Here is a 24,966-nt window from a genome sequence, read left to right on the forward strand (position 1 = left end):
CATTCTTGTGTTGTGCTGCCACCACTTGGTCAGAAGTGACATTGCTACATATACTTGGGCGCGGGTTGGAGCCTTGATATAACGATAATATAGCAAAAAACTTAATAACACATGCTTATTCACAAATTATTAAGAAGCCACTGTATGCCTTCCTATCAAACATAAATTATGAAATTAAAAGTTCGTTTTATGCGTAGGCTACTTTACTTTGCAAGGATGTTATGTTGAATATCACTTCTCTCCAATCCCTTACAGACTAAACATCCAGTATAAATTCACAGTATTTTTGCCGCACCACGTGAAAATCACCTAGCAACAGCTGCGCTAATTCTTTTTTTATTAAATGTAAGGACAGACGGATACCCCTTCTTCTGTATGACAAGAGGACCGATGATTGAACATTTACCGGCCGGTGCAGCGACTGTTATCTCTATGAGGAGGTTTAATTTAATATTAACATGTTCTGAGTGGCAGTCGACGCGCAGCAAGATCACCGCGGCGAGAGAAAAACACTGACTTCCTCCATCTGTAAGCATCTGTCCTCTTTCATTCAGCTGTTTCTGCTTGCTGCATGGTTTGTCATCCTATTGTAGGTCCGTTATGCTCGTTTATTAGCTTTTATTTTAATAATTTTGCCGCTGTGACTGGTGTTTTTTCACCGCCCGCGGAGATGACAGCGGTGCGTTTAAAGCACGCAGTTTACAGCGGTTTTTACAGTTGCGTGGATTATTGGAGACATTGTGGGGGATTTTGTTTTGTTTTGGGTTGGTTGTTGTTTTTTTTTCACACCAGCAGCAGCAACACTGATGTTACACATGTGGAAACACTGGTTGGAGCCTAATCATCCTGATAAAGGGGATTAAAGAAGTGAACCGAGCCATATAATTATCCAGACTAGGCCTGTGATCAGATCAGTGTCAGCATTACAATACGAATGTATTTGTATCCAATTTATAAGGAAACCCACTTGATCTGCAAATTTAAGTGTGGCAGAGATCATGTTAAGGGGTGGATTGATCCACTTATAGCAGGTCTCTAGATAGAGAAGAGGATGTACTTCATATAGTCCGTCTTTAAGAAAAAATATCAAATACAAATCAAAGAATAGTTGATAATCCACTGTCTCTGCGTAATATGGTTTCCCTGACCTGCTTGACCGGAAGAAGATGGTGAAAGTCATCACTTCCGGAGGAACATATCTGAGTTAACATCAAACACCAGCAGGACTGCTTCATCTTCTCTTTGAATGATAAAGACATCTTGAGATTAAGCTTATGAAGGCTCTCAGTTTCTTCAACTACTGGAAAGCTGTAAGTATTGAACATTCATGTTGACATTTGAGTAGGAATGGGCGATATTTTACCGTTCACGATATACCGTCAAAAAAATTCCTCACGATAAGAATTTGTCATCTCGCGGTAAAAACGATAAATTCCCATTGATGACGTTTTTGTGTAAAACTGATTTATGGTTCTGCATTAAATCCACGCACAACGTACGGGAAGGAAGGAAGGAAGGAAGGAAGGAAGGAAGGAAGGAAGGAAGGAAGGAAGGAAGGAAGGAAGGAAGGAAGGAAGGAAGGAAGGAAGGAAGGAAGGAAGGAAGGAAGGAAGGAAGGAAGGAAGGAAGGAAGGAAGGAAGGAAGGATTTGAGCCTGAAAGAAAGAAAGAAAGAAAGAAAGAAAGAAAGAAAGAAAGAAAGAAAGAAAGAAAGAAAGAAAGAAAGAAAGAAAGATAAATTCCCATTGATGACGTTTAGTAGCATTTAGTATTCTTTTAGAGCAGTGTTTTGGGGGCTCCAAATACTGAATGTGGTGATAGATTTATAGTTACAAAGATGGAGTTGAATTGGTATTTTTTTTATCGTCATTTTTATCGTTATCGGGATAAATGCCAGAAATTATCGTGATACATTTTTTAGTCCATACCGCCCATCCCTACATTTGAGAGATATAAGTAAATATTTAAGTGTAGATTCCAAAAAATTCGCTTTTTAAACCGTTTTAATTGGAATTAGCTTCTATATTCATTTTCATGGTCCTGCTGCATGACCCAACTTTGACCGAGCTTTAGGCGCCAGTCAGGCCTCTAGGAAACCCGGGTATGCAGAGGAGTCCTTGGTTGAGTCAATGAAATAAGGTTTCCAGGTACTGTGGCTTCAAAACAACCTCAGATTATTCCCCCTCCACCTCGCAGCAGGACGGGTGTTAACCGAATTGCTTTGTTTGGTTTTCGCCAGTCAAAGCCACGCTAGTCACACTCTGTATTCAAGCCAAACAACACGTTATTTCAGGAGTGTCATGCTTTAATCAGATGGAGTTTTGCAGACCTCAACTATTCTTCCAGTGCAGTCTTCTTATAACTGAATGTAAAATTATAATTGAATTGAATCTCTTGAACGTTTTCCACTTTTGAATCATCGTTCTCATTGCAGAACGTTGAACTCCATGTTGTTTCGAAATGAATTTATAAACAAGGGTGCACACAAGCCGGTACTCGAGGGCCAGTCTACTGCATGTTTTAGATGTTTCCCCATCTTCAACACACCTGATTCTAATCACTGGTCGTCATCAACATGTCATCAAGGTTTACACAACTCTTTTGGTGACACAGCTTTGTCTATCAGGGTTGTGTTGATGCAGGGAAACATCTAAAACATGCAGTAGACTAGCCCTCGAGTACCAGTTTGTGTGCACCCCTGTAAACCTTAGATTGATGTGCAGCAGCCGTTACTTCTTCAAGACCATTGTTTGTGTCTTTCCCTCTTGGCATTGTGTTAACACATATATTAACATCTGTTTTTATAGAGGTCTGCAGACCTGCTGACGATCAAGCACTATTGATTTAGCAGCACTGGGCTGCAACTTAACCTTTTTAAATCCTGCGGTAGCCGAGGGGATACTTAGTATTGTCCACATGACTATCATATGGGCAGATCATTTTTATTATGATTTTGAAAGGGGAAAAAAAAGGGAAATAAATACTATGTAAAAGGTGCAATATTCTTCATTTATATTCATAATTTCTTAGTTGTGCAAAAAGTAAATGAGCCTGTCAGTGTCAGCTCCCCAAGATTAAACTTGAACCCTTTTGTCTGTCTTTGCTGGCTCTGAAGAGTTAAGCTGGGAAGTGAAGGGGCCCTGCAGAGGCAGCGCTATGGGCTGCGGGGGGAGCAGAACCGATGCTCTGGAGCCTCGTTACCTGGAGAGCTGGACCAAAGAGACGGAGTCCACGTGGCTGACGAGCACAGACGGGGACATCCCCCTGTCATCCATCCAGAGCATCCCCTCTGACGAGTCCGAGGCCGGCTACACCTCTGAGAAAACAATCTCCCCTGGTAAGAAGAACACCAATTTACGGTTGAGTGCATGGAAAAATAACTACTTATCCAATCTGATTATAGAACAACCACCAATTTAACCTCCAAGCAAATGACATATTGCTAAAACTCATATTAGTATACAGTTCTGTTTGCAAAACGTGGTGCATTTAAACGTGTTCTTTTTTACGTGCAGTCCATGAAAAAAAGTTTAAGAGGATTTCTATTGTAAGGTTTTATGTGTCCCAATATTATTAAAAAAATCATCTGATCCTTAACAGGTTTCAAAATGAAATAAATACAATGTAAAATGTACTACAACATATAAAATGACTTGTATTCACACAACCACAAGTACACTCAGAATGTATTATGTTGTTAAAGCAACAGTTTAAACTAAAACGGTAACACCTGAGCATTTTATTCCAGTTGTGGTCTGGACTTTGGGTTATTGCAACGCCTCAATTTCTTTCCTTTTTTTTGTAATCCTTGTATAGATTTTCGCGTGTGATTGGGATCGTTGTTCAGTTGCACAACCCAAGTTGCTTTAACTCTGGAATAATTCTGTATGTAACAGAGTTCCTGGGAACTCAGAGGCTCCAAAAACATATTCCCAAATCATTCCCTTTCCCTGGTTATTGACAGTTTGAATTGTGCCTGTGCGCTGATATTGTGTATCCAGTGTTTTTTAAAGAAATGTGGTGATGTGTGTAACAGTCAAACATGTCCACGCTGGTCTCATCTGGTCTAAGGACATTGTTCCCATGAGAGAAGAGCCTTCCTCTTGGCAAATCTTTTAAATGAGCCATACTGGTTCAATCTTCTTCTAACTGTATTGCCATTAACTTTAACTGTAGGCCTCAGATCGTATTTATTTAACAAGCTGAGTGAATGCTGATTTTGGTTATGGCGGTCCGAGAATGTCAATTTCTGGGAATATTGGCAGCTGATTTAAACAAGAAGCACATTTCAAGCAAAAATACTGAAAAAAAGAAGACTGCAGTGGTGCCCTGCTGCTGCAGCCAGTCACACGCTAACGGAGGGAAATGCCACAGAGAGAGAGCATCAGCTTTAAATCGGTGTTAACCGGAGTCAAGTTCTCTTGTCTGAATATGTCTGACTTGGCAATAAAGTTTTATTCGGATTCTGATTCTAAATGGTTTCTATATTTTTCTTCGTTCATTTGTTTTTTAGCCCATAACTGTGGGCGTGTTTTCTTTGAGGCTTTGGGAAGATGAACCAGTAAATGGACATAATCAGCTACATCAAAAGCCCCTGCACTCAAGCAGGACTTTGTTCTCATGGCAACAGATGTTGGTGATTGAAGGTCGACGACGAGCCTTCATCTGATTGTAAAAATAAAATGAGTTCAGCTCCACAGGGATGGCATAAAACATTTGCACGATGGGGTAGATTAATTAGCAGACTGTTTCAAAAAGTGGTTTAACCTTTGTGTAAAAACCGTGGACTCAGATGTTATCGAAAAAGCTTTATCCTATTTTTTTTCCCTCCCTCTAAACTTTTCTGTATCCGGCTGATTTGGGTTATTACATAAGCTATATACTCTCTTTTTATTTCATAAGTCAGATATTCAGTCATTGCTAAGAGATGATGAGATATGTAAATAATATTAATAATAATAGATTTTATTTGTTGGCGCCTTTTCTTAGCACCCAAGGACACCTTACAGTAAAAAACATAGAAAATATGAATAATACTACATTAAAAAATAAATAAAATACAAATAATACAACAGGAAATAAAATAAAATACAGAAAATTAAACTGGATAGGCAAGTCTGAACAGATGGGTTTTAAGATGTGATTTAAATTGTCCAATGGAGTCAATGTGACGGATGCAGGGGGGGAGAGAATTCCAGAGTCTGGGTGCAGAGCAGCTGAAGGCTCTGCCACCCATAGTGGTCAGTTTAAATTTGGGTACAGACAGGAGAGCAGCTGAGTAGGAGCGTAGAGCACGGGTGGGGGTGTATGGGTGGAGAAGGTCTGACAGGTATTGAGGGACCAGGTTATGGAGAGCTTTAAATGTGAGGAGAAGAACTTTATATTGGTGGTGGACAGGTAGCCAGTGGAGCTGAATGAGGATGAGGGTGAGGTGGTCAGTGGATTTTGTACGGGTGGTGACTCTGGCAGCAGAGTTCTGGATGATTTGGAGACGGTGGAGAAGTTTGTTGGGGAGACCAGTGAGAATTGAATTGCAGTAATCAATGCGTGAGGTGACAAGTGCGTGGACCAAGACCTGGGTGTTGTGATGGGTGAGAGATGGGCGGATTCTGGGGATGTTGCGTAGAGGCATGAAGGCAGTACGGGTAATGTTACTGATGTGGGGGGGAAAAGAGAGAACACTGTCCAGTATGACACCGAGGCTTTTAACTTGAGAGGAGATGTGGACCGGGTGACCATCAATGGAGATATTGAAGGGGTGAGTTTTGGTGAGTGTGGACCTTGTGCCGACGAGAAGGACTTTGCTTTTATTTCCATTTAACTTGAGAAAGTTATTTGTCATCCAGATGTTGATGGTGTCATCAGCGTCGCAGTGAAACTGGATTCCAAAGTGGCGGAGGATGTTATCAAGGGGGAGGATGTATATGATGAGGGGAAGCGGTCCGAGCACTGATCCTTGTGGAACACCATGTGTGATGGGTGATGGTTGGGAGTGTACATTTTTCCCTTGAACAAACTGTTTCCTGTCAGAGAGATATGAGGTGAACCCATTTATTGCAGTACCAGAGACCCCAGTGCCAGCCAGGCCTTCCAGGAGTATGGATTGGGAGATGTTATCAATCCACTGAGGTCGAGGAGGATGAGGATGGTGAGAAGGCCAGAATCTGCTACCAGGAGGAGGTCATTGGTAATCTTGATTAAGGCAGTTTTTGTGCTGTGTTTTGGGCGGAAACCAGACTGGAATGGTTCAAAGAGACTATTATTGTGCAGGTGGTTCTGGAGGTGGGTTGCTACTGCCTTTTCCAGAATCTTAGAGATGAATGGGAGGTTGGAAATGGGCCGATAGTTATTGTGGTCAATTGGATCTAAACCAGGTTTTTTAAGAATGGGAGTGATGGAAGCAGTCTCCAATGATGGTGGAACAGTAGCAGTGGAAAGGGAGGAGTGAACTATGGCAGTTATAATGGGTGAGACTGTTGGCAGACAGGCTTTAATTAAGGCAGTGGAGAGAGGATCAAGAGGGCAGGTAGAGTTCTTGGATGCTTTGATGAATCTATTAATACTTTCAACAGATGGGAGTTGAAATGTGGACAGGCAGTTGGAGGGTGGAGGATCCAGGGTGTTCCACTGGGAGAAGGTGGGTTGCGTTGGTGCAGGAATAGTCAGTTGCTGGTGGATTTTGACAATTTTTGAATTGAAAAAGTCCAGAAACCCTTGACACTGTGAGGTGGAGATGAGATGAGAGGGAGTTTCAGCTGGTTTCAGGAGTTTGTTGACAGTTGAGAATAAAGTCTGGGTGTTGCTGTCAGCAGAGTTAATGATATGGGAATAGTAGGTGGACCTGGCTGTGTTGATGGCAGATTTGTAGGAAGTGAGATGGTCAAGATGCATTTGCTGATGTACCACTAGGCCGGTTTTCCTTACTAATAAACATCATTAAAAGCTCAATCTGCATTTTAAAGGCAGGGTAAGTGATTCTACGCAGTGACTATCTCAGAACACCTTATGTCACTTTCAGTAAATATCTGTTCAGCATCTGCTGCTCCCCATCTTGTGAGTATGCTGTTTTAAAAACAACAACAAAACTGTTTTTTATACACATAGTCTAGGCAGAATTTCTGAAAATGTGCTTATTTAAAGTGCTGAAGGCATTTTGTGAATATTTATAATATACAACATTTCTAGGGGTATTAAAGGGTGCTGAATCCAAATCTGCTGTATATGAAGCTCAAAAATGTCCCAAAATGCTTCAAAATTGAGAAATCCAACATGGCCGCCACTGCCAGGCTGAAATCTATTTTTCAGTATATCTTTTTGACTAAACAAGGTACAAACATGAATTAAAAGTGCTTTTGGTTTTCCTACATGTGCAATTCGATGCCATATTCAGAATTGAGATGTAATGTGAAGAAACTGCTTATATATTGCAAAAATAGTTGTTTTTAACTATGAATAATTACTCAATTATTATTATTATTATTAGGCTACTTTTACTTACTTTGTATTTTGTTTTGAGGTAAAATGTATCAAATGTGCTGGAATGGAACCTTTGCCATCCCCAATATCACCCCACCCCCCAAGCTTAGCTTTTCTCACACTTCTCAGAACGGCTGATCGGAAACATGAGACAGCTAACAGGTAAAGTCATGTCCAGTGTATATTTTGATAATGTGACATGTTTTATGTAGTTTCAATAATTGCAGTATATATTTTTAGCATTTTTGATCACTAAAAGAAGCCTAACTAGCTAATGTTAGCCAGCTAGTTGCTGGGATTAGCTAACGTTAGTGGCTAGCTAACATTACTGGCTCCATGAGCTAGCTAAATAAATACATATCGATGTCTTAGACTTTGCATTCGTATTCTAAGAAAACTCACTCTTTCTTGTAGGTCTGAATTAGTCAATCGGCGACAGAAACCGTGGCTGAAGCAATAGATTATACCCAAGAAAGTTTAATGTCCTTGGACCCACAGTTATGCATCATATGCCAGGAAGACAATAAGCAAAATCTCATGACAATTAGTAAGGATGGCCTCCAGTCAGCTGACACTATAAGACAACTCCGGATGAAATTACATCATGACAATTTCCGAGATGCAACCAATCGACTTACTGAGATACTTCAAGGAGAGTTGCCTCAGCAATTCTTATGGCATAGGAACTGCCGAGCAAAATACATGAATAAACGTGAAATAGAAAGGAAATTGAAGGCAGAATCGAAAAAAGATACCAAACAAAGTTCGTCTGCATCCACCCCAACTCCGCAAAATGTTAGTCTACGGAGCAAAATACCTCCAATAGATTGGAAGCAGTGTATCTTTTGCCACCAAGATCAGAAAGAAAAACTACATCTCATACAAGAAATGAAAGTCAGCAGCAGAATCCTACAAGCAGCAACGTGTGATTCATTCTTAAGAGTGCGACTAGCTTGAGTAAATGATCTTATAGCTGCAGAAGGAAGTTATCACATGACTTGCAAAAACAGGTTTGAACGTAGGACCAAACGCATGGAGTCACTTCCGAGCACGGAAATGCCATTAGAGTGGATCTGCCAAGAACTTGAACAATCAGCAAAGCAAGCGGATATTCTGGATCTTGTACATGTGTGGGACAGGTACTCTACACTAGATAATGAGGCTCAATTAGATATACCATCTAGATTTCTAAGCCAAAGAAAGTCCTTCAAGGAACTAATAGCTGATCGTCTTGAGGACATAAGGATCAAGATATGTTCCTGAACATGGTCCATGTGGCATTGCAGATCCGAAGAGATATGATCTCACATCCAAAACCAGAGGGGATAGACATCAGTGAAAACAGAGCAATAGACAGCATACCCAACAGTCTGTACATGTTCCTCAACTTGTTACTAGGTGGTCAGCGCCTGCTGGGGGATGACGTTGAAGATTATGATAATAACACAGCCAAACGACAGCTTAATTCAATTCAATTCAATTTTATTTATATAGCGTCTAATACAACAGATGTTGTCTCTAGACGCTTTCCAGAGATCCAGAACATGAACATAAACATAAACATAAACCCCGAGCAATTATTATATAAACAATGGCAGGTAAAAACTCCCATAGTGGGAGAAAAACCTTAAGCCAAACAGTGGCAAGAAAAACTCCCCTTTAGGAGGGAAGAAACCTTGAGCAGGACCAGGATCAAAAGGGGGGACCCTCCTGCCGAAGATCCTCAGCATTGCACAGGATCTTATGTACACAGCTAGTGGAGACAAGTTCCTCACTCCGAAGCACATAGGACTGGCTAGTACCCTTCATCAAGCTACACGTTGGAAGGAGTTGGTGAACATGTTTCACCAGGCAGGTCATGTTATGAGTTACCGTGAGGTAATCAAACTTGACACTGCACTGGCTAAGATGACCTTGGAAATCCTGGGTGATGATGGTGCCGTTGTTCCACAAAATTTGATAAAGGGTCGCTTTTTTAATTTCTCAGCGGACAATGTTGACATCAACGAATACACTCTGGACGGAAAAGGGACATTCCATGCCACTCAAGTGGCCGCCTGGCAAAGTGGTCCACCTGAAGGTGATCCCCTTGAAGGAATTGATCTTTACTCCAAGTCAGAAACCCTCAATATCCCCAAGGCAATGACCAATATAGTACCTGCACCAAAGAGGAATCACAGAGCGGACTGTAGCAGCAGACTGTTTCACACAGCCATCTGAACAATGATGCATAACTGTGGGTCCGAGGACATTAAGCTTTCTTGGGTATAATCTATTGCTTCAGCCATGGTTTCTGTCGCCAATTGACTAATTCCTACAAGAAAGAGTGAGTTTTCTTAGAATACGAATGCAAAGTCTAAGACATCGATAAGTATTTATTTAGCTAGCTCATGGAGCCAGTAATGTTAGCTAGCCACTAACGTTAGCTAATCCCAGCAACTAGCTGGCTAACATTAGCTAGTTAGGCTTCTTTTAGTGATCAAAAATGCTAAAAATATATACTGCAATTATTGAAACTACATAAAACATGTCACATTATCAAAATATACACTGGACATGACTTTACCTGTTAGCTGGGGGGGTGGGGTGATATTGGGGATGGCAAAGGTTCCATTCCAGCACATTTGATACATTTTACCTCAAAACAAAATACAAAGTAAGTAAAAGTAGCCTAATAATAATAATAATAATTGAGTAATTATTCATAGTTAAAAACAACTATTTTTGCAATATATAAGCAGTTTCTTCACATTACATCTCAATTCTGAATATGGCATCGAATTGCCCATGTAGGAAAACTTACAAAAGCACTTTTAATTCATGTTTGTACCTTGTTTAGTCAAAAAGATATACTGAAAAATAGATTTCAGCCTGGCAGTGGCGGCCATGTTGGATTTCTCAATTTTGAGGCATTTTGGGACATTTTTGAGCTTCATATACAGCAGATTTGGATTCAGCACCCTTTAATACCCCTAGAAATGTTGTATATTATAAATATTCACAAAATGCCTTCGGGGTTCTGATTTTGTGAAAATTGACCCTGTCTAACAGCTCTGGTTCCATAAACTGGAAACAATAGGCGTGTTTCCACAAGCGGGAGTTCCAGGTAAACCGGCCAGACAGGAACCCTAACAGGGCCGACCGTCTCTCCGGCCTCTTCAGCCGGCGTGTTTCCACTACACTGTAACACCACACGTGAACCTTTGACTGAAAAAAATAGCGCCGCCGACCACCAGGTGGCAGTAATGCTCATTTTTTGCAGTTCACAAACGGCCAGCAGAAAAATGAAAATAAGAAACACGTAAACAACCGATGCCCCCCCCCCCCGGATATTATATTGGTGTAATATACAGGGGGGTGGTAGTCTAGTGGCTACAGAGGTTTACTTGTTTATTTAATTGGATCCCCATTAGCTGCCACCAGAGTGATGGGCTTGGGTCTGGTGAACCCAGGTTCAAGCCCCAGAATGGCAACCAAGATGAACCACCTTGGGCCCCTGAGCAAGGCCCTTAACCCTAATTACTCCATGGTGAGTCTGAGTCTTCTGCTAAATGACAGTAGTAGTAGTAGTAATAATATGACAGCAAGACCTGAACCGAGTCATCGGTCCATCCATCGTTTTTTTCTTGTAATCTCCAACTGCATCAAATGTATTCGTAGAAAAATTTCTGTGGTCCAAATGCTTAAATGATTTGTGGGCACATGATTTAAGTTCACGCGAGAACGTAATGAGAACGTAATTTTCTGCTTTTGGAATACCCAATCAGCAGAGACTGCCCACTAGGTAGCCCATCGAGGCTGAAAAACATCCCTCTCCTACTACAGGGCCATTTTTTGGCCCCATAAAGGTTTCCGAAGCCCACGGAAACACACGGAAACGGCCCCAAAAAAAATCTACCCGGAACTAGTGGAAACACGCCTACACAGGGTGGGGAGCAGCCCACCCTCTTAAAACGTACCAAACATTTGTTCCAGCCAATCACCAATCAAGGATCTCCTGTGAATGAAGTGGGGGAATGGCTAGGGAGAGCTGGTGTTGGGCTACGTTTTCTTGGGAGGGGTGAGGAAGGAGTTTCCAGAAATCTCTTACCCTACCTTTAAATCTCTCCTGGAGTTTCATCAGATACTGCTGTGCTGCCCTGCTGCTCATTACCAGAATGTGACCATACACAGAAAGTGACCAAGGGCTTTTTATTCATAAATTACAGTGGCTCTCATTACACCAAATAAAAATCAGACTCAAAGCAGATAAACTGTACCTGCTGCAGTCATCCGCTCATGTGCTCTGGGACTGAGAAGGCTTTATAGTTATATTATTTTGAAATTCTTATTACAGTTTATAAAAAAAGTAGATTAAAGTAATGTGATCTTCCAAAGCCAAAAATAGTTTTGTTGAAGCTACTTCTTTGTCTGAACGCAGATGCAGTTCCTCCCACAGCATCTTTGTTCGTTACTAATTTTACATCTCTCATTAATATTTGCTTTATAATTAAAAAATTGATCGATGAATTTCCTGTTTATGATAATTTATCTGGCTATGCTTGAGCCGTATCCTTTGAAAAAAACAAAAAGGGCAGGTAGTTACCATCTCAGGGATCTGTTCCCTCTGCTCATGTTATACCAGGTAAATTAGGAGTTCAGGCGTGCTGCTGCCTGGGTTTGAAATAATCTCACTAAATGAACCTCAAGCAGCTCAACAAACCAGCATTACAATTGTGTTTCAACAATTATCCTTGCTGCAGTTCCAGATTTCTTTGAAGACAGCCTCCCTCCTCCGGCTCAGGCGTACCTGAAGGTTTGCTCAGCCATATCTGAAGCCAGTCTCAATGATGTGAAACCCAGCAGCCCGCCATCAATACTGGCCAGCCCTCAGCAGGATGGGCTTCTACCCTCATCTGGCACCACAGTGCACCGCAGAAGTGTCCTGCACACCGAAGAGATTGTAAGCCGGTTTAGCAAGATGTTTTCCTGCCTTTCTTTTCTTAAAACTAACTTACAAAGCAACACTTATCCATCTTTACATTCATGTCGCACTCATGCGTTTGTTTTGGAAGTGAAAGCAATTATCTTTTCATACTTTTTTTTCTTTTCATATTTTTACTTTTTGAAACCTGAGAGTGAGAGTGGGAGAAATAGTTTTTCTTCAAGGTTTTCCCGATTCTCAAAATTCTTCTCCTCGAACAGACAAAGTGGCAGGACAATCGGATGTCGACCAAGCAGGTGACCATCACCGTGACGCAGAGCATCCACCAGGTGGACAAGAACGGCAAGGTGAAGAAGTCCCTCACGACCTACGAGGTGATGAAACCCGTGGAGGCGCTCAAACAGGTGGCGACGCAAAACGCTTGAATGCAAGAGAGACTGGGAGAAGCCCGACAAAGACGACTGTGACACGAATGAATGCAACGGGTTCATTGTGGGTGGAGAAGAAGTTTCAATTCAGAACATGTTGTATTTTACACTGTGTGGTATGAGAGGGTGACGTGGAAAACATCGATTTGGTCAGAAAAATACAAGCTATGATACTTCATAGTTATTAGAGTAACTATTTCACAACAGGCTTTACTGAATATAACAGTGTGTTTATGTCAGTTTTGTTGTTTGCCATTAAAACACAGCAACGCTCAGGAAAGGGAAGGCAACTGAGGAGGATTACGTCATCATGTTGATTTGCACAAAACAATATTCACAGCTTATCCGGCGTTGTGTGCGTTTGTGTTTTTATTAAATAAACTAACATTTTATGGCGTTGCTTTAAATGACTTCACGTGATCCGCTCAAGGAAGATCAGTTTTCAGAACACAAACACTTTCTCTGCCAGCTCAACAGTCTTTAAACTCTCGTGGACCTGAAGATTTGGACACATCTGGGAGCTGCTCTACGGTGAAAATGTGTGGATCTGGTGCTGATGGTCGTAGCGCATGTTTCCTGATCTGAACAAGGGCTCCTCCTTCTTCATCCACTCCTCTGCTTTAAAATCAGGGAAGAAGAAACGTATCTCTCTTTGAGCTGACTCTAGAGAATCTGGGGGAAAGAGATGATGGTAAACAGTTTTAGCACAGTTAAAGATCTCTCTATAGTTTAAGACTTTTATGAATCATTGGTCCATGAATGCAACTCAACATTTCCTACCTGAGCCGTGAGTCGTGTTTCTTGTGTCTGTGAGCCCGAACTGGGCTCTAAGGGAATCAGGTGACGTGTATCTGGCTCTGAACACTTTGGTTGGTCCCATCAGTTCCCTCCAGTGTCGTATCGCATCCTCCCTGGCTAAAATGTAGGCTCGCATCGGACCACTAGAAGGAAAAAAGGGGCAAAAATTGACTTTTCTAAAAAGGTTTCAGGTATTCACTCGAGGGCTACTAGAGAGGACATTTCATTGCTACATAAAAATCCAGCGGGCACAGCTATCAGTTTCTCAGCTTTCACTAAACGACGACTGGCTGACTCTACGGACGCGTCTTCCAATTATAACAGAAGCCTGCTGAAAACGGTTGCTGTTGCACTGCTGTCGCTAGAGAAAAAAAAGACAATGTAATCATAAACTGCCCCACTGGGTTTGAAAGGCTGAGACTCGTTGGTTCATACATAATTATTTTCAGCCAATTGCTCTGGGATGTAGTGCCAAACATGGCTTCATGCCAACTGCTCAGACTCCTGCTGTGAAGTTTCAGGTAGATATTGGTGACTTGCTAGGCGTGAAACATGAGAACCATGAAGAGACAAGAGTGTTTCTGTGTCGGCTTGGTGAGTTCGGGAAATGTCCCTGTTTATCGTTTCCTAACATATCATGAAAAACATTCATCTGAAGATGTAGAGTGGTGCTTGAACGTAGGGGATAACAATTACATTTTTTCCATATTTTTACATCTGTCATTTCTAAATAACATGAATGATATTTGCCAGATGTCTTTGGGCAGACATTAAAAACTCAGAAGCTTGACAAGCCTTCAAAGACGGCCATAAAACCATCAGTGAGGAGTCACTGGGATGAAAACTTCAATCTTAAAACATACGGTGCTGGTCTGGAAGCTTACCTTGACATGAATTCAACTAGTCTTTGATAGAAGAATCGCTCTGAAAGACAAAGTAACTCCATTCAATATTTAACAAACCTTAAATAATGAACTGAACGTGCTGTTTCTCTCAGAGAGTTGACATTTTAGCAGCATTTTAGGGAAGTTTTCTTATTTTTGTCAGATCTGAATACAGATGAGTTGTGTCCACACCTGAATGTTCGGCATAAAAGCTCTCAGAGTCTTGCCGTCTAAAAACGAGGTCTTTGCATCTGACAATGATGAAGTTGTTGTCCAGAATTCTCTGGTGAAGAGTCTAAAAGAGAAGAAAATGATCACTTGTCCTATTTTTTCCATTTACATCCAAGTATATCTGGATCCCATGTATGTACCGGTAAAGGTTATTCTGTGCTTTTTTTTTTTTAAGTATAAGGAAGTTTTTCTCTGTCATTCCAAATCGAAACCAGTTTTCTGATGCTAAAAGTAATTACTCCGTGCTTTCAAATTACATGTGAATTATGAGAAGTGAAACATGACCTTAATGTACGACCGAGTTTTCATTAATTTAACCCTTGAAGTCTTTGAATCTACAAAGAAAATAAGCTGTACCTTTTTTTTAAATACAATAAATGCAATGAAAGAAAGTGATGTCAATGAATAGGCACCAGTTTTGAAACCAGTAAAAAAAAATAATGAATGAGCAATCAAATATATATATATATATATATATATATATATATATATATATATATATATCTTATAAACTAAAAAAAAAAAAAGAAAAAAACAGCATATTATTATACTAAAGGTAGCAAACTCTGCAGCTCTCTTGGGATTGACATCAAATGTGGACATTTAAATAAAATGATTATTTATAATGTAGAGTCATATGTTTGAGTACATTTTATGAGAGGCACGGTAATCTGAGTATCTTCACAATGTAATACAATTCAAAACAACACTTTCATATCATTGTTAGTGTTTAAACACTTCCCAACGCACTGGACTGCATTATTAAGGTCAGAGGTGTCAAGTAACGAAGTACAAATACTTTGTTACCTTACTTAAGTAGAAATTTTGGTTATCTATACTTCACTGGAGTAATTATTTTTCAGACGACTTTTTACTTTTACTCCTTACATTTTCAGGCAATTATCTGTACTTTTTACTCCTTACATTTTAAAAACAGCCTTGTTACTTTATTTCATTTCGGCCTTTAAAAAAAAAAAAACTATCCAGTTAAATTGCTCCATCCGGATAGAGTGAATTTGGTTGTGGTTGTGGCACAGATGTTCTTGTCCAGTTTTGTTCTTACATCCGTTGCCCTCAGATTCCTGCAACTAAACTTGGATGTACATTCCAATAAAGGTTAGGATAAATGATAACATGCCTCTGAAGTTTGACTTTTTGCACCATTACAATACTTATAGGCAACTAGTCATCATATCTCCTGCTCTCTGAAACACATGTTGATGCTCAATAGTACACATATATGGTTCTTTAATATATTTACATTATACTAAGATGCATTCATTTCAATGGCTTTTTTCCCCCTTACATTACTTTTACTTTTATACTTTAAGTAGTTTTGAAACCAGTACTTTTATACTTTTACTTGAGTAAAAAACTTGAGTTGATACTTCAACTTCTACAGAAGTATTTTTAAACTCTAGTATCTATACTTCTACCTGAGTAATGAATGTGAATACTGTTGACACCTCTGACTAAGGTGTTGAGGGGGTTTATTTACAAAGACGGGGACGTTAGAGACAACTTTAAATAAAAAGCAGTTCTGTTGAAAACAACAATAAACTCCGAGTAAAGGCTGATTTATGGTTCCGCGTTGATAACTGGCGTAACAACTGCTGTACCGGGTCAGATCATGAGTGTGTAACAGGTGAGTATTCACCTGTAATATGAGCGGGTGGGCAGCAGCGTCGGGCTTGATCACCGCCAGGGTGAGCTGCAGCACTCTGGACAGACGAGAGCCCGTCAGCAACATCGTCTGAAAAAGAAAGGATAACATATTAAATATTTAAACATTTAAAAATACACTAAAACAAACAGCCATGTCCATGTTAATCATCAAATAACAGACCACAGTTGTTGCTGTCTGAGACAGTGGTCGGTTTGTACCACAGGAAACAGCAACGACCGCCGCTGACGCCTGTTTAACAGTCTGCTGTTTTCAAATAAAAAATAAAACTGTCAAAATAATTCAAGTTATATAGGGATTTGTAGTAAATCCAAAATAAGACAATAACGTTAAAAAATATTCCAGGCTCAACCTTCCCATCTTTCCTGGTCCGTTTCTGTAAACTGTCCCCGGCAACAGAAACTGAAGATACACGTTCCCGCGGTGAAAGAAAGTATATTTATTTTTCTTTCTTTCTTTCTTTCTTTCTTTCTTTCTTTCTTTCTTTCTTTCTTTCTTTCTTTCTTTCTTTCTTTCTTTCTTTCTTTCTTTCTTTCTTTCTTTCTTTCTTTCTTTCTTTCTTTCTTTCTTTCTTTCTTTCTTTCTTTCTTTCTTTCTTTCTTTCTTTCTTTCTTTCTCCATTGCGCACTTGTACTAAAATACATAAAACATGTCTAATACAGAAAAGGTATATGACAGAAACAATATAAGTAGAAAAAATACATCCAAATAATTAATTTAAATATTTTAAAGAAATGCTTAGATGAAAACCTTAATGTACCAGCACAATTTAAAAGATTTTAATAGCTTTTATCTTATTTTGTCAGAGCTGCAGAGTATCTTATTTATTTTTGAATGATGAAACAGTGGTGACTTAATATCTTTATAAAAAGCCAAAAAAAATGAAATGGGTTTAACATTTTACAACATACACTTTTGACCATAAAACATTGTGGGGAAAAATAAGGTTTAGGATGAAATACTGATTTATTTGTGCTATTTTAAAGTTGAAGTGGTCAGATAAATTATCGACTACTTTTTTACAAGATTAACAATTTATCTGTCAAAGCGCAGTTTTACAGTGCGGCAGTAAAACTTGCTGGTACGTAAAGACTATAAACATTTACGAGTGCTGCCTTCACAAAGCTGAATTGAAATATTTCCACATGGCCAAAAATAAAATAAGTACTTTAACTGGTAGTGTCTTGCCAGTCCTTTCAGATCAAGAGCATCTTGAGGGAAAAAATTATAATGTTTAACAAAGCACAGGGCCTGGACAGCTCGGTGGGCTGAGTGGGCTTCACTCACAGAGGCTGTTGCCCTCGAGCAGACAGCGGAGGCTCGAGTCGCAACAGGTCACTCTTTGCTGTGTGCCCCATGGTCTGCCCCCACCCACCCACCCATCCACCTGTTTCCTGGCCACCTACTTTACCAATAAAGGCCACTAGTGCCACAAAATCTTAAAAAAAAAAAAAAGAACATGAAAGAAAGAGAACAATGTCTTATTAAATACAAATATATTTTTACTAATAGATACCATTTATATTTTTTTTAAACTCTTGAATTCCAGTTTACTGCTTAATTACAAAGAATTTAACAAAGAAACCAGTCTCAGAGAAAGCACAGTTCCAGCTTCTGCATTACACAGCCATTCAATACCAGTTCATGTGTTTTTCTAACCTACCACCATAATGTACCAACAATATAGTAAATATGGTCCACACCCAGGGAGCAAAAACTGTTTGGCTAAAACATTTTAGCTTTGATCGGCATTGACTCAAGGTGAGTAGCTATCCACCTTCCTTTCTTATATTTTACATTTCTTTGGGCCTTTGGACCACACCTGACTCTCACAACTCTTAACATATCCCATGTCAAAAGTAGCTCTTGAAATCTAGGCAACATCTGACTCATAAAACACACGCCGAAACCCAAGTTTGACCCAGTCCATGAACTCTGGGATACATCTGGCCCACACATCACCTCCCAGTGTTGTAACTGAGCCATTAGTGCCAAAAGTAGCCCAGATTAGCTGTCATGGGGGGAGTGGTTCTGCCGGAAACCAGTGGCCTAACATACAAGTTTATGAAATATTAACAGACTATACTTTAGAGTGGAGTATCCCTGAGTGTCAGAGCTGCAGGGTGTCTTATTAAACAATTCACACCCTTTAAACGTGTATGGTGGGGGATGAGGGTCAGTCCAGCAGCTGAAAGTCTCGGGGGAGACCACGAGCAGGAGCTGCAACCAGAGAGAATTGTGTCTGTGGAATTTCACCAGTGTGGGTCAGATCAGACGTACAGTGTGAGTTACAAACACAGAGCACATTCCAGCAATGCAAAATGGCCACACCCTTGAACAGGGCAAATTGTGCGTGCGTGTGTGTGTGTGTAGTTTGACATTCAGAGAGACAAGAAGAGAGAAGCTGGGGGTGGATGTCCTGCATAGGTTTCTTCCACCTGCCCGTGTCATGTGACTCGGGGCGAAACCACAGCTGTTACCCCCTGTGAGGGGGATGGAGAGGACGAGAGGACGTGCCGGGGTGGTCGGGGAGCTGCAGCGGACTCACTTTTGTACATTTACTTGTAGGAAATATAAACCCTGTGGCATTTGGGTCATTGTAACGTCACACGCATCATACAAAGCTGAAGTGAATTTCAGATATTGAGTTCAGTCGGAGAGAAATGGATCTGTAACTTTAAGTTTAATGTCACTTGTTCTGTGGTTAAACTAACTGCCCCACATGAGTGATGGGGATGAACACATGGCAGCAGTAATGATGGTGACTACAGTTACTCACTGAGGGATTCAAACAACTCTCCATTGTTCTCCGTGGACTCGGTTCACTGTTGACATAAGACCTCAGATGGCAGAGGGACGAAGACAACCGTAGAACTTAACGTCACATGATGACAAATAGCCTAATTGCATATTGTGCATGGTCCAGTCATGTGGTCTTAAATGGCGGTTAAGTATTATTGAGCAGAACAGGACCCGTAACTCACACTGGATGTCAGGTTCAGGAGATGTTGGGACACAGTTAACGTTTCAACCCATCTAGACCACGTCAGATTCAAGCCTTTATATTTCCATGGGCCAGTTCAACAAATCACCAAAGAGATAATCACTGCTCTCCCAGTTTCCTGATTCACACAGTGATTCCTTTATTCACACAGACATGAACTCCTGTTGTTCCAGTATTTTAAAATAACACCAAGCACTGTTTAACCATAAAATGGCCAACAGAACCATCACTAAATGTAGCGTAGCACCTCCCCAGCTGATTCATCCTCCACTGTCTGCGGTAGGGTTGCCACCTTTCAGAAATAGAAATAAGGGACGCCCTGATTTCAGCAGCGCAGGAGCCAAAAAAAAAGCCCTAAAACTTCTAAACTGAATAAAAATGTGTTTATTTTATATGAAAAACAAAATGCTTTGATTTAAAGTTTAAAGTGCTTTAATAGCATTGAACTTTCATGACTGTAGAGACAGACAACCATATAGCAACTGAAATAGCCTCCTATGCTACGTATGTCCACATCAGCCCAGATGTATAATATAGCTACAGGTGAAAAATATGGTGTAAAAGTTAATTTATTTAAATAATTCAACTAGAATAAGGTGTAAAAGTTAATTTATTTCAATAATTCAACTAGAATATGGTGTAAAAGTTAATTTATTTCAATAATTCAACTAGAATATGGTGTAAAAGTTAACTTATTTCAATAATTCAACTAGAATATGGTGTAAAAGTTAACTTATTTCAATAATTCAACTAGAATATGGTGTAAAAGTTAATTTATTTCAATAATTCAACTAGAATATGGTGTAAAAATTAATGAAAATACGGGACAAATCGCGTCCCGTATTAGTTCAATACGGGACGCAACATTTTTTCTCAAATAAAGGACAATTCCGTATTTTACGGGGCGCGTGGCAACCCTAGTCTGCGGCCACAATGAGCTCCACCATCTCCACCGCTGCTGCTGCTGCTGCTGCTGCTGCTGCTGGGGTCTGCAGTTGTCGTTCCTCTTTGTAGTCTGATATCCAACTGACTCACAACCGACACGTGGACATTCAGATGGGTCTTTCTTTAACCAAAAGCCACAGGAAACCTGGATGTACGTCCATGAAACATAGATGAGGGAGCAGGTACTTTGATAGGAGACAAACGTTCTGCAAAAACTGGTGTAAAATATATGTGAATGTTTACATTTATGCATTATGTTTGAACACATGGCGATGATTTGTGCCTTAAAGCAGAGATACTCAACTGCTGGGTTGGCACCCAGTTGTGGTTCCCAGCATTACTCGAGTTGAGGGGGGATGAAGGGGGATGGCATCCCCCCTGAAATAAAAATGGTCAAAATCATCCCCCCTGCAAAACTGCCATCCCCCCTTTTCATCCCTTATGTCATTTCATCAATGAATGTGGTTTTACTGCTATTTCAACATTTAGAGTCATCACCAGAAAAATAAGACCAGAAAAATAACTTATTTGACAATTTTCAAGTAGGAAAATCTGCCAGTGGGACAAGATTTATCTTCTTATTACAAGCAAAAAAATCTTGTTCCATTGGCAGATTTTTCTACTTATTTCAAGTGAAAATATACTTGAAACAAGTGAAAAATGTTTTTTTTTTCCAGTGATGAGTCTTGTTTTAAGTGTAATGAGATTATTTTTACTAAAATAAGACATTTTAACTAGAAATAAGACAAATATTCTTGTTAAGATTTTGAGTTTTTGCAGTGATCCATTTTACTTATCCTGTGAAGGACAGAGTCATATTGATAAGTTCAGAAAACTGTTTTTTATTTTTGTGTTTTGATGTATTTGATGTAAGCCCAGTGGATATTTAAAGCTTACAGAAGGCTGCATTTAACTGCTGCTATGTCATTCCTGCAGTATTTCTACAGGTGTTTTGGTCAGTGCTATTATTTGTAATATATTACATTATTTGTAATCAGCACAAATTATCTGTCCCCATATGATAAAATCCACCACCCCCCCAGATTTTTTTTTACAACTCGAGTACTGGTTCCCAGGCTCTCGGGTAAAGCTAGATATTTTTGAGTCTTTTTGGTAACTTCTCAGCCGTTGAACCTTTTTTCATGTTTGTACATGAACGCACTGATATTCGGTACAATCTGAGGTTTAAACTGGACCACATTTTCAATATATAAATCAGAGGAGTTTCAAATTTTCCTCAACCTGAGTCACGACTTGTCACTGAGGAGTGATGGTAGGTTCCAAAGCCAGACCAGGTAAGGTCCACTGCCTTAGAGAGCTGAAGTGGTGAATGAAGAACCAAAGCACTTGTGAAAAATAAGAAAACCCACGAAAAGATGGAAAATATGAATTATTAATGTAAAAGTAATAGTCCTGTCCTTAAACTAGTAATAAAGCATCACTGAGCTTCAGCAGTCCAATCAAGGCTGTAACAAAAACATCTCTATACCCTGGAGCCCCCGGCACAGGGGGCAAATGCCATATAAGAACATAAGCCTGAGATCAGGCAGAACGAAAGGAAACATCAAGAGTCAGGGATCTGATGTTGAGAGCAGATTTAGAGAAGCTCATCTACGCCTTCATCTCCAGCAGACCTGATGACTGTAATGCTCTTCTGTCAGATCTTCCCCCCAAAAAACCGATTAAACAAATTAAAATAAAAGAGTTCAAGAACAAGGCACCAAGAACCAGGACAACAGCACAACGCTCCTGCTCTGAGATCCACCAGTCACCTACAGAACAGACTTAAAAACGGTGTTGCTAGTTTACAAATCAATATACAATATGGGATCCGAAAACATTCTGATATTCTCGTAGAATATAGACCAAGTTGGGCTCTGAGATCTTTAGGAGGCAGTCAGCGGGTAGAACAGTGAGTTTGAACCAAACAGAGTAAAAATGCATTTAACTTCTTTGGTGCACACACATGGAATAAACTTTCCTGTTGATCTTAACTGAGCTCCAACTACGGACACCTTTAACGTTAAACTGTTGTTTTCCCATGTCTTTGTTTAGTCTGATGTGACTGCACCGCTCTTACTTGTGTATTTTATGTGTTTTATTCTTCTTTCTGTCCAAATGTATGCTCTGTGATTCTATCATGTATTTAGTTTTTGCATTCTTATGTTCTTTTTTTTAATCTTTTTCCACGTCGGTGTCTTGGTAAAGCATTATGGACTGCCTTCGTGCCTTGCCGCTGTGTAACCGGCATGTTGTAGTTGTAAGTGCTGGAGTTGGAGCTGGTTTGAAGTCATTTATTTACATCTTTATAAACACACACACACAATAGCCCTTAAAGTTCGTGAGATGATTAACAGGCAAAGGAAAAGTTATGGTTCAACAATAAGTTCAAGCAAAAACTGAGCGAACTGTTAGGCTGATTTTTGTGCTGTAAAACATCAGAGTTTTAAAAAAGTTTGAAATCACCCCCTTATATTATATTTGTGTCAAATATATCAGTTAAAGTAAATGTCATTCAATATTATGTCAGTAATTGGTCGTTTAATATCTTTCTGCTAACTCAAGTGTTCAAATACAGCAGATATATTGAAGTAAAACCGTCAATAATTCACTCCAAAATATAATAAAAAGTCTAAATTCAAAGGAGACCAACATTCTGCTGTCAGTAAACATGAAATCATGGTATTTAATAAGAGGCCACTTGACGGACTGAAGAATAATTCATAATTCCTGCTCTGTGCTGGAGTGCAGAGCGGTGCAGCATCCTGCAGCTCGCCGACCCCCTGACCATCACAGCGGGGTCAATGTGGACGCCGCCAGCTCCGGAGTGACAGCCAGAGGCCTTTCATGTCCCGTCTGTTCCACTGGTGAGAAAAGTCAGGGTTTCGTTTCCTGTTTCGACACCTTTTGGGGCTTCAGTGTTGGACGCAAGCCAGATGAGGATGCCTCATTAAAACTGATCTAAACAGAAAATGTGTTGTAACTGAGAGCAGGCTCCTTCACTGACACAGCTAGTGTTTCCTTTCATTCGGGTTTGACATACAGCAACAAGTTGAATCTGATTTTCCTACTGAGTCTGTTGCTGAGGGTTACCTAACTGGTCATTGAATTCCCTTTTGGCAGCCTGGTTATGGTGGTTTTATCCCTTTTTTGGGATAATTTATTTAAAGATACATTTTATTTTGTGTGATTTTTCAACTAGTCTGAGTATCATGACTTCCCCCCTCATTTTATAGTTTATTTTTATTTAAGTTGTTTACATATAGTCTTGGTAGTGATGTGTCAAATATTGATTCATTTTGATTTTTTTGTGCCTTTTTTTCCTTTTGCATTAAAAAATAAAACCTGTGCTTGCTTTTTTGGAGCTAATTTGTGTTTCTTTACACACACACACATATATATTGTGTTTCTTTTGTTGCTTTTGTATCTTAGTCATGATGCTGTGTCACATTTGTTTTACTTTACTTTTTCTTGTTCATTCAGGCCTTTGTTTTTGTCCTCCTTGGGGGTCCTCTCCGTTTCTGGATCATAAATTGTATTTCACGTATAAAACCTCTACCTCGGTGGGCGCGTGAGCTCATTCGCTAACCTGTCCAAGTTCAGCCCTCAATCTAATGACCTCTGTCCCCTCCGAGTCCCGTGAGCCAGTCTGCCTCACCTCTCCATCACCTGTTCTCTCTGTTCGCCTGAATGCCGCTGACCTTTGACCTTTCAGCTCCACTGCCCGACCACACGGGACTGTGCTGCCTTCAGCAGCTGTGTCAACCTCAGTCCTGGCAACTGGCGTGCCCAGGGAAGGACAGAGAGTGGCATTAATGCCAAAGCCACGTAATGAGTCAGCTCCAGGGTCCCGTCTCGTCTTGGTTAGAATTATGAGCTCATCTACTCTTATTAGTGTGTTGCAGAAGGTGTTGCTGTTCTTTGCTTATTCAAATTGTCTTATTTCATGTTGCTCAGTGGTTCAGTTTCAGATAAAGGTACACGGATTGCAATATTCTCCCTCTAACCGACATTTTGACATCATTTGAGAGCATAATCCCTCTCTTTAACATCTTAACACCTTACGTCCTCATTTAAAGTGACCTATAATGTTAACACTCCGGCAGGGAGTTTCCTGTCAGAAGATGGGGTTAATTTGCGAGGTGGTCCTACTCGTGCATGTGCAGGTCCTGGTCTGCCGTCAGCTGCCGGTTTATTTATACCAGAGAATTCCTTTGCTATCCACTGTTGAAGAAAGCACTCTGAGGTGAGTCAGTCCAACTCCTACCTGTTATCCTGAGGGACTTTATTTCCTCATGCCAGTGGAAGTGTGTTGTGACCTCCCCAGAAGCAATTGGACATTGAGACAGGGCAGGTGGACATTACAGACGGGAACAAAGTGATTAGCAAAACGGGGGGCCCCGGTATGTGAACACGGGATAAAAATAGCCCCCATTGGCTCGGTTTGTTGAGAAGCTCAGCCGCTCGACTGCCGTGATGTCCTTCTCTCGTTCTGGCTTAATTGTTCTCGAGAAGGACTCTCGTCATGCCGAGGAGCCGATTCAAATTTGTAAATGATCACTAGACCTGAAAACAGGGGGAAACAAAAGCACG

At 40.3% G+C, this 24,966-nt stretch overlaps 2 protein-coding genes across 3 annotated transcripts; one reads left to right on the forward strand and one right to left on the reverse strand.

The window, feature by feature from the left end:
- The first annotated feature begins 355 nt into the window (after positions 1 to 355).
- baalcb (BAALC binder of MAP3K1 and KLF4 b) lies at positions 356 to 14,190 on the forward strand. 2 transcript variants are annotated; one of them, XM_061746551.1, is made up of 5 exons: positions 356 to 528; positions 1,167 to 1,310; positions 3,115 to 3,336; positions 12,218 to 12,417; positions 12,660 to 14,190. In XM_061746551.1, the coding sequence occupies exons 3-5, from the start codon at positions 3,156 to 3,158 to the stop codon at positions 12,822 to 12,824; spliced, it is 546 nt and encodes a 181-aa protein (XP_061602535.1). In that variant the 5' UTR covers positions 356 to 528; positions 1,167 to 1,310; positions 3,115 to 3,155; the 3' UTR covers positions 12,825 to 14,190. The 2 variants fall into 2 exon arrangements, with proteins under 2 accessions (XP_061602535.1, XP_061602536.1); XM_061746552.1 differs by lacking the exon at positions 1,167 to 1,310.
- Positions 12,890 to 24,683, reverse strand: nme6 (NME/NM23 nucleoside diphosphate kinase 6). The gene is made up of 6 exons (XM_061746553.1): positions 24,641 to 24,683; positions 16,398 to 16,493; positions 14,702 to 14,804; positions 14,510 to 14,549; positions 13,608 to 13,768; positions 12,890 to 13,499 (listed from the first exon to the last, which is right to left on the reverse strand). Exons 2-6 carry the CDS (start codon positions 16,488 to 16,490, stop codon positions 13,354 to 13,356), a joined length of 543 nt encoding a protein of 180 aa, XP_061602537.1. The 5' UTR covers positions 16,491 to 16,493; positions 24,641 to 24,683; the 3' UTR covers positions 12,890 to 13,353.
- Between the last annotated feature and the right edge of the window lie 283 nt (positions 24,684 to 24,966).

Source organism: Cololabis saira, chromosome 18 (genome assembly GCF_033807715.1).
Source record: "Cololabis saira isolate AMF1-May2022 chromosome 18, fColSai1.1, whole genome shotgun sequence".
NCBI classification, from domain to species: Eukaryota; Metazoa; Chordata; class Actinopteri; order Beloniformes; family Belonidae; genus Cololabis; species Cololabis saira.